At 39.6% G+C, this 10,232-nt stretch overlaps 1 protein-coding gene across 1 annotated transcript; it reads right to left on the reverse strand.

The window, feature by feature from the left end:
- Window positions 1-668: 668 nt before the first annotated feature.
- LOC311084118 (sterile alpha motif domain-containing protein 3-like) lies at window positions 669-9,918 on the reverse strand. Its single transcript, XM_084115971.1, has 8 exons — window positions 9,791-9,918; window positions 8,798-8,849; window positions 8,498-8,565; window positions 8,255-8,294; window positions 4,590-5,646; window positions 4,297-4,455; window positions 4,052-4,144; window positions 669-1,645 (listed from the first exon to the last, which is right to left on the reverse strand). Exons 5-8 carry the CDS (start codon window positions 5,574-5,576, stop codon window positions 1,319-1,321), a joined length of 1,566 nt encoding a protein of 521 aa, XP_083972097.1. The 5' UTR covers window positions 5,577-5,646; window positions 8,255-8,294; window positions 8,498-8,565; window positions 8,798-8,849; window positions 9,791-9,918; the 3' UTR covers window positions 669-1,318.
- Window positions 9,919-10,232: the final 314 nt, after the last annotated feature.

Raw genomic sequence — 10,232 nt, forward strand, 5'->3', positions numbered from 1 at the left:
AGAATGTTTCCTAAATATCTGCAAACATATTATGGCATTTTTTTCATATATATATATGTTTTTTTTAGAGTGAAAAAGTTACATACAGCACCTTTGAGATCTTCAGGAGCCCTCAGTAATTACAGAAGTTTTTGATCAGGGTTGGATCTAAACTCTGCAGGAATAAAACTACACTGTAAAATGTAATTAGTTGACCTTACTTAAAAAAAGTATGCAAACTCGTTGCCTCAAAAAAATTAAGCAATGTAAACTTAAGATTAGTGAGTTAAAAAAGCTTGTTTATTTTAAGTGTGCAGTACTAAATCAAGTAGTACCACTAACAGGTTTTTTTATGTTCATGTAACTTAATAGCCATGCTTAGTGTTAACTTAATTTTTTCATTTTGTGTGGATTGCTTGATATAAATGTAACCCCACTTAGAATTACTAAATACCTACAACTTAACACTTTTAGTTCTGCTCACTCATTTTTCAAGTTCACTTAAATTAAAGAAACCAATTTCCTTTAATGGGTCCTTGTTGCAGCTGCCCAGGTTTAGGTCCAACATGTGGCCTTTTCTCCCCCCCATTTCTTATCCATTTTTGCTGTTACTATCTAATAAAGGCTCAAGCAGGAGCACACCACAAACATATAATTTAAAAGAACACTCACTGGGTTGATTCAGCTCTATTACAACATTTATTCAATGCACATTCAAGTACAAAACAGCAGCTAAACAACGAAGTTGTGGTTTGATTTAACTGTATAAAATGACATGGAAAAATATATATATAAAAAAAAAAAAAAAAAAAAACACATTTCTGTGAGCTAATTCTATGCATGTAGCAGTCTCCCAATATTAAACAGGTAAACACCTGATAAGTACAGGATTTCAGTGCATGCAAAATCAGTGCATTTCTGATCAAAACTGAAAGTACAACAAATGCTTTTGTGTCCCAAAGTAAGCAGTCCAAGGATTAAACCAACACAAATAAAAATATCACTCCTTGGGGTTTGTGTTTGTACTACATTACAACTATTAAAAGTTTTCTCAAAACACAAATGTAAACAGGACAACCTTGCTAGGTTCTTTTCTGACATTATCATCTAATAACAACTAACAACTCTTTGCAACAACAACGTGGCACTATTTCCACCATTAGCATACATGCATAACATGGTACAGACTTTAATGGAATTTTCTTTTTTTTTTTCCATTGAGAACGTAAATAAGCGAGAACAGTTGCATGAAAGCATCAAACTTTCTTGATAACAGGAGAACATTAATGGCTGCAAAGCTTACAAAGTGCTATCTAACAGCCGACGGCTCTTTACCGTTCTAACCCAGAAGACTGTTCTTCAGAGTTAACAGTTTTGGTGGGAGGTTTTTCTTTCCCAGTCCAAGCATCACAGTCTGAATGAAGTTGAGTGTATTTGCCATGCATTTTGGGTAATCCAAATGCAATGCATATGTAAGCCCAAACAACAGACAAACTGCCTGAGGCAAGTTTTTAATATGATCCATGACAATACCTCCCTCCAGAATGATGGCAGTGGAGATGGGCTGGAGGTCCACTGAGCTTTGACCCTCGTGAGGACTATCTTCACTGACAACTGTCAGCACACCAACAGTGATGCATTCTAGGGCCTCGTCTCTCGCTGTATCCTACAAAGACACACATTCTTCAGCATTGCAATTTATGCTATTCTAAAACATAAATGTTTAGTGTTGTAATGGTATCAGAGAATATGGCTTTAAATATGTTTTCACACTGGATCATTACAATAAAGCAAACAAAATATATTTGGTATGGTTAAACTAAAGCTATGGAGATACAACAAGGTCTATACTCTCAAACAGTGACACTGACTTTTCAACCTACAAAATACATCAATCACTGTACAAAATGTATGTTGTATATCAAGCAGATAGAATTACATCTGTCAACACAGGTATAGTTTTATAATCATGCTGACTGTAGGATTACAAATTTAAGAATATGTTTAAGATCTATGGAAGACATTTTCTGCCAAATTTAAATAAATAAATTAAATGATTAAAATTAAAACCAGATTAACGATTTTATTACAGAAGACTGTATGCAAAATGTGTGACAAAATTGAGAATGAAATGATTTCATCACAGTGACCGTGCATCATCCCAGTCAAATTGAAAAATAAAATGCAATTGGTGATTTCACATTTCATTTTCACTAGTCTCGAGGTAATACTGCCAATATTAAAATGAAAAAAAAATGTTTGTGTGAGTGTGAGTGTGTCTGTGTTTGAATCTGTGTGTATGAGTCTTTTTGAATGTGTGTGTGTGCGAGCCTGTGTGTGTCTGAGTCTGTGTGTGTGTCTGTGTTTGAATCTCTATGTGAGTGAGTCTTTTTGAATGTGTGAGTGTGTGTGAGCCTGTGTTTGAGTGTGTGTGTGTGTGAGCCTGTGTTTGAGTGTGTGTGTGTGTGTACCTGTGTATGTCTGAGTCTGTGTTTGAGTGTGTGTGAGTGTGTATCTGTGTTTGAATCTGTGTGTGTGAGTCTTTTTGAATGTGTGTGTGTGTGTGTGTGTGTGTGTGAGCCTGTGTTTGAGTGTGTGAGTGCCTGTGTTTGAGTGTGTCAGTAAGTTTGAGTGCGTGTGGGTCCACCTCCAGGTCCAGGTTGGTGTGTGTGTGTCCACTTCCATCTCCATCTCCAGGTCCATGTTGGTGTGTGTGTGTGTGTGTGTGTGTGTGTGTGTGTGTGTGTGTGTGTGTGTGTGTGTGTGTAAGTGTGTGAGCCTGTGTTTGAGTGTGTGTCTGAATCTGTGCGTGTGAGTCTTTTTGAATGTGAGTGTGTGTGAGCCTGTGTTTGAGTGTGTGTGTGTGTGTGTGTCCACCTCATGTCCAGGTTGGTGTGTGTGTGTCTGTGTTTGAGTGTGTGAGTGTGTCTGAATCTGTGCATGTGAGTCTTTTTGAATGTGTGTGAGCCTGTGTTTGAGTGTGTGTGTGTGTGTGTGTGTGTCCACCTCAAGGTCCAGGTTGGTGTGTGTGTGTCCACTTCGATCTCCAGGTCGGTTTGTGTGCGTGTGTCTGTGTTTGAGTGTGTGTGAGCCTGTGTTTCTGTGTTTGAATCTCTGTGTGTGTGAGTCTATTTGAATGTGTGCGTATGTGTGAGCCTGTGTTTGCGTGTGAGCCTGTGTGTGTCTGAGTCTGTGTTTTGAGTGTGTGTGTGTGTGTGTGTCTGTTTGAACCTGTGTGTGTGAGTCTTTTTGAATGTGTGAGCCTGTGTTTGAGTGTGCAAGTGTGTGTGAGCCTGTGTTTGAGTGTGTCAGTAAGTTTGAGTGTGTCAGTAAGTTTGAGTGTGTGTGTGTGAGAGTTTGAGTCTCTGTGTGTGTGTGTGAGCCTGTGTTTGAGTGTGTCAGTAAGTTTGAGTGTGTGTGTGTGTGTGTGTGTGTGTGTGTGAGCCTGTGTGTGTGTGAGCGAGAGTTTGAGTGTGTGTGTCCACCTCCATGTCCAGGTGTGTGTTTGTTTGTGTGTGTGTGTGTGTGTGTGTGTGTGTGTCCACCTCCAGGTCCAGGTTGGTGTGAGTGTGATCACCTCCATCTCCAGGTTTGTGTGTGTGTGTGTCCACCTCCATCTCGGTGTGCGTGTGTCCACCTCCAGGTCCAGGTAGGTGTGTGTGTGTGTGTGTGTGTGTGTGTGTGTGTGTGTGTGTGTGGTGTAAAATTTGCAACAAGTCTGTGGAGCAGTCATATAAAATGTAGCAATAGCAATGTCTTTAAGTTATCTGACATTAAGTGTTGGCAATGGACATATGTGTACTTGTCAATAAAAATATATGATATATTTAACCCTTTTGTTGTGCCTTAATCACCAACCCCCACACCACCACAAATAGAATCTAATTATGTGGGAAACACTGCACTGAATGCCTATAAGATACCATGCAAAGTTACGTTAGTCAGACTTGATGACTGCAGCTACAGCAGCTCGTGTTCTCAAAGAATCCTGCTGAAGAAAGAACCAAGTCTCCTGGTCTTCAATTCTGAGTTTCCTACAAGACCAAACTTTGTCTTATGTGCAAGTACTTACAGAGCAGGTCTTGTAGAATTCACTGGAGTCGTCACCAAGTAAAATGGGAATGCCTTTGAGGACAACAGAGCGAAGTACTGTGACGTCTGGTGTCTAATGATACACAGAGAGAGAAAAAAACAGTTAACCGAGTAATTTGCAAAGCCCAAGCAGACAGGAAATAAAATAGGTTGCTCTGGATCATCTCATTTAGAACTTGATTGATGAACTATCATACAGATCAAAAGCAAAATGAACCTACTTACCATCCAGCTCACGAGCTGCATCAGCTCCCTGAGTTTCTGGCCAACAGTTCCCTTTTTTGTTTTGAAAAGTTCGATGAAACGTGGGGCGTACTGGTCCAGAGCCTCAAAGAAGTCTCCCTCAAGATTCTTACTGGCAATTCTATTAAACTCAGCAAACACCTGAAAAAGTAGAGAGGGGTGGGTAGGGATGGAGAGGTGGCAGAGGTATTAACATTCCAACAGGTGTTTGGATTTTTAGCCACACACCTTGAATTTATTTTTGATTTTATTGGTTAAGAACAAAAATTGCTTACCTGTCTCTCTGTGAAGAGTGCTGGCCATCGTTCAACCATGTTCTGTACAGCAGGCACCTTTTTTACAATTTCTTGTCTGCGTAGTGGGAATGATTGGTCCATCATTTGTGAAATGAGAGTGCCATTTGGTTGTTTTTTCTTCATTTCTTCCACTAGAACCATTCTGGCATTTTCTAGACTTGTTTCATCATGTCCTTCAGGTAAGTTAGGCAGGTAGTTTGCTTCACCTCTTTTTGGCCGTTTGATATTCTTGCTTGAGGATTCTCCCTCTGGGTTGCCTTTACTTCTTTTGCCTCCATTGATTGCTACATCCTCACATCCAGCTTTCCGAAGCTTTGTGCGATAATTGGCCATCTTAAATTTAAGGCTGTTTTTCCAACCATACCATCTGTGTGGTCCAGGCTCAGTGAGGCAGGGGTGTTTGCTAATCAGTGCTTTTGCAACACTGCTGAAGTCATCATCTTCAGGGTAAGCCTTGAAACTGTACATCGTCTCAGCAAGCTTTTCTAGTATGTCATGCTTCATATCTCGTGGTAGAGTCATACGTGTTTCATCTTTCATAAAGGCAAGATCTGCCTGTCTGAGCCTATACTCAACATCTACTGAGAAATTGGGTATGTCAAAGAACTCTGGCCACTGTTTTCTTAGCGATGGTGATGCTCCTACAGTCGACAGGATCTCAGTGTCTGCTGTGCTGCCCTCAGTGTCTGATGTTGTGGTGGGTGATGACAATGCTGTTAAATGGAGAGTCACAAGAGGGATGATTTTGACTGTAGCTCTTTCAGGTAAATCAGTTATTTCAGTCAAATTGCAGAGGGCATTACTGAAGTCTTGATCTTCATACTGCAGTTTAAAGTCATACTGCAGTGACAGTTTATCCACCAGTTGCACTTTGAATTCTTCAATGGACTGTGGTCTCTTATTTAAAGTCAACTTCCTTATATCATCTTCAGCGACGATGACTCTCAGCAACAACCTCTGGTCCATTTTGATAACTGTTTGACTCTCTCAGCATAATATGTGTCGTTTAAGTGTGACAAGCTGCTTGTCTCCAACTCTGTAAAGTGAAATTGGGAAAACATCATTTAGTTCAGACAACTGAGTGACAGAGAACGTGGGCAAATGGCTACTACAGAGCTCGTATGATCTAAGATGCTCATTGTACCATGATTTCATGAGTCTGCAGACAAATATTATGTCTGTATTGATCACCACAATCTTTGCTATTTGTCTGAAATCTGGGAGCCCTGAGCACGATCCAACGGAAATGACCATATTAGCACTGTACTTAATGCCATCTATGCAAACAGAAGTAGCTACAAGGACTGTGTTCTGGTAGTTATTCCTGAGATAGAGACAGTTCTTCACATTTTCAGGAAATGAAGCAACCATTACAGACTTCACTTTGTTAATTTCAACAGATGGCTTGAAAAAGGAGGTAGCAGCTAAATGAAAGGCTATCATATGCTGGTGTCTGAGAGCTAAAGTAAGGGGTATGTTCTTGAAATTGTGAATGTGACGCACAACTTTCTTGAAGAACTTGTGTTTTCCTTCGAAACGCATTGTCCACACATCACACAATGGACCAAAAGTTTGAATTAGTTGAGGGTAGTGCTCAATGTAGTGGTGCTTCGGTCGTAGCTTCTCGTTCGGGAAAACTTTCTGAAATAGATCTCTATGTTCTGCAATCTTGCAGTCAAGAAAGCACACTGACTCTTCTGAGAAGCTTGCAGACACTGACAATTCCACTACATCTTTTAAGTTCATTAAAACCTCCCAGGTTTCATCCCCCTCAGGAATGTGATGACCTATCAGTAGTGGCAGAAGGCGGAGGAGTGTCCAATTTTCATGACCATTTCCTCCAATTGTTGCTTTGGAAGCAAAGTTCTTTGCGATGATCTGGGGTTCGTTTGTTCTGTCTGAAAATGTATATGGAAACTGTTTAATAGCCATATTCAGGATTTCAAGTGAGAAGTATCCCTTTGATATTAGTGCCTTCAAGCACAAGGCCAGTTCAACCGGAACAACACCCTCCAGAAGATCATGTAAAAGATCTGGAGGATAACCATTGACAACATGAAAATGTTCCAAGCTTTCACTAAGTGGGCAGCTTCTTTTCACACCATATTGTTGAGCCATGGTAGGATTCTGCAATACATCTTGCAACTGTCTATCATGGTTTTCTTTTGTTCTTGGTGGAAATGAGCCTGTCCGCACTTCCTTGTGTTGTATTTCCTCCCGTTTGGCCATACAGAATCGGCACATCTGACTTACTGTGAAGCTTTCAAAGAACCCTCCCAAAGAATGGGCAGCTAAATTATCTGCTGCAACAAATAATACTGTGCCTTTTATGCTGGCTCCCAACTGTTCAACATATACACCCTGTTGCTCAAGAAAAACAAGGTCCTGAATGAGTGGGCGGAGAATTTCCCCATAACCATGGTCTTTGAGACTGCTGACCTTGCAAAGTAGAGCAAGCTGAATGGTATGAAGAGAGGAGCGATATTTAGGGTGAAGATTTCCAAGTACCCAGTAAATGGCACATAGCTTGTGTTTCTTTCTGGAGGTTCCCAAGGGGTTAGCCACCTCAAAATCATCTATGTACAAGCAAAGAGCAATTCTGAATTCTTCCTCTGTCAAGAGAGAATTGTCTTTAAACCGGGAACCATCCCTGTGAGATCTGTATCCTTGTGACAAATTTGTCTCAGGTGACATGGCCTTATCTAAAATGTCTCTATTGTTTAGTAATGTCTGCAGCATTTTTAGTATGGGGATATACACAAATGTCTGCCTGTCATTTTTTAGAACAAACTCAACAGGCATTACCACTGAGAATTCTTTTGAAATGTATGATGTTCGCTTGCTAGTGGTTGACAATGACCCCCCAGTAGAGGTGAATTTCAGGAATACATTATTCTCAGTAAATACTTTAACTATCTCACTCACTAAAGAGTCCTCAACATCTCCACAATGTTGATTTAGTATTTTTCCAACAGATGTATGTAACAATGGCTGTGAAAGCACATAAATTTGGTTGATCTGCTCTATAACTTCTTGCAGGGCATTTTCAGAGATGTTAAGAATTGATGACATTTTTAGAAAAAGAGCAGCTACATTATGTTCCAACTGACTCTCCAAGTTCTCCACATCTTCACTGAGCTCAGTAACCTCAAACTCAACCTCATCAGTTTCAGGGGCACTATCCTCGGGTTGAATATTTGTATGAGGTGGAGGTTCCTCAAGTTCATTATGTGACACAATTTCAGGTTTGAATGCCATCATATTGTGGTCTTGATGTTCTTTGCTTTTATGTGCATTAAAGGTTGAATAAACATTGCTCTGAAAGTTACATCCTTGATATGGACAAGAAACCTTTTGCTTCAGCTTCAAATGTCTTCGTAAATGGGTAAAAAAGTCAGCTTCAGTACACGGCTCCACAAAGTCACACAGCTGACAATGGAAAGCAGTTTCACCCACTTTCTGTAGGTCCTTTTGAGTGTGCCATGTTGATAGGTGGACTTTGAGTGCATTGAACGATTTAAATGTGCACAGGCATTCCTTATGAAGGCATGGTATTGGTGATATTCGAGTGTGGCACCCATGTTTTAAGCGGTAATGTTTAAGTAAGTAGCCCCTCTTTTCAGCACAAAATGTGCAGTACTTACATGTCCACTGCATAGGAAACGGTTTGTCTTTTTGAAAAATCTGAAAAGAAAGAAAATATAATTTTAGCATCAAGCCTAAACATAAAAAGACAAAAACACTAACATGCAGTATCAGACTTGAAATACCAGAGCTATAGGAAAAACTAAATCCTTGCAAAAATCGAATTATCAAGCTTTTAATCATTGAACTTCTTTAAGACAAGTGGACACAGCAGTACAAAAGGTAAATGGTAAATGACTCACTTCTGTGGTTAGACATCAAGGGAACTGTAGTCCTGGGTATGATGGACTATAAACTGAACCCACAGTATCTATAGAAACAGTCCAGAAATACTAATTACTTCAAATATTTGAAATTCAAAATATGCACAAAATATTCTGTATGATAAAATGTACTATAATGATGAAATAATTTCAACACACAAGATAGTTTTATATTGATTTTCTTAATTTGATTTGCTTTTGTTGTAATCCAATTGCTCTGATGTAAGCATGACATTTACTTTAGCATGCAATAATAATACAGTTATTAGTTGAAAATACCTTTGAGTGCTGGGATTATGGAATGTGTGGATTGATCACCATCTGCTTGAGCCTGGAAGGGGACAGTTAAAAAAAATACAACAATTTAACACAACCAAAGCTCACAAACAAATACATGTGAAAACTGTAACATAGGCCTATAACCCACAACGACAGTTCCCAGTATTAAAATGTACATATGTACAAGATGACCTTAAAGAATAATGTAAGCCACTGAGTATGCCAGCAAATACGTTCCCTATCATAACAAACTATGATAAACTGAGTGTAAAGATCTTTTCAGACAGGTAACACTCTGTCTCTGTACCGAGTCTGATCTTGGTACTACACGTGGTAACCATGGAAACGGCACAGCTACGAATATCGACTAGTGTTAAGTGCGAAGTGTTAAATAAAATAACATTAAGTTAGTGGACTGTGGTGATATCCCCAATCATATGTCGACACACAGTGGTGATCCTGTCTTTGATAAAGACTGTTATTTTTAGTAGCTAAAGTTAGCTAAATTAACATCCTAACTTTACAGACTATCTTAAAATAAAATAACTTACATACAGACTTGTTCTGATGTTCTGCCTGAGCTTATAAACAACAGTTATAAAGCTCAGGAAACTCACAAACCGCCGGGATCAGTCTGCCATCATGCTAGTCAGTAAGTTACTCGACGACAAAAGTTACTGACATGGCGGGTGGGCGCGGGCGCGGGCGCGTGCGCGTGACGAGCACGCCCGCGACCGTTACACTAAAGTGTTTCCTCAATTTTAACGTGACAAAAGTCTTGAAAGTTACCTATTTTCAACACCGAGGAAGTTATGGATTGAAAAAATAATAAAGTATTGACCAAGTTACATCAAAATATAGCCACGTTATGTCCATAATATAGTTAGCTATATTAGCCGACATTACTGCACACATCATTACTAGCAAGCACAAAACACTGGCGCTGACTTACAGAAACAAAACGGTCTGCACAAGAGTAAAATATTTACTCACCAAATGAGTGTGCCAAGCACAATAATCGCTGTAATGCTGACAATAATCACAAGTGCCGTTGAAGCGATGTTTAGGTCCAGTTCAGTGAGATCCAGCTTCATCTGATCGGTCAGTTGCGGGCGTGATGTGACATGACATGTACCGTTTGCAAAATTACGAATCAAGGCCAGTCACGCCAAGACCCGCCTTACGAAGCAGCTTGATTGGTTGGGGATGATTGATTGATCTGCGCATGCCCACAGGTCATAAACTTACTTTTTCTAAATGAATCCAGCTCAAGTAGACTGAGCTGGTAAGATTTTTCAACCTCAAAGTACAAGTAACTTACTAAAAGCGAGTGTTAATAGCAGGTTGATAAAAACTGATTAAGGTCAATTTACTATTTTTAATTAAATACCATGTTTGCATTTACAGTGTATGTATTCAGATATATAAACATTTT

The sequence above is a fragment of the Abramis brama genome (assembly GCF_963993115.1).
Source record: "Abramis brama genome assembly, chromosome: 6".
NCBI lineage: Eukaryota > Metazoa > Chordata > Actinopteri > Cypriniformes > Leuciscidae > Abramis > Abramis brama.

Coding starts and splice junctions, on each gene's coding strand:
- LOC311084118 (XM_084115971.1), bottom strand. CDS start 5,576: ATGGACCAGAGGTTGTTGCTGAGAGTCATCGTCGCTGAAGATGATATA. Junction 4,145..4,296: donor TGCAGCTCGTGAGCTGGATG/GTAAGTAGGTTC, acceptor GTGTATCATTAG/ACACCAGACGTCACAGTACT. Junction 1,646..4,051: donor AATTCTACAAGACCTGCTCT/GTAAGTACTTGC, acceptor GTGTCTTTGTAG/GATACAGCGAGAGACGAGGC.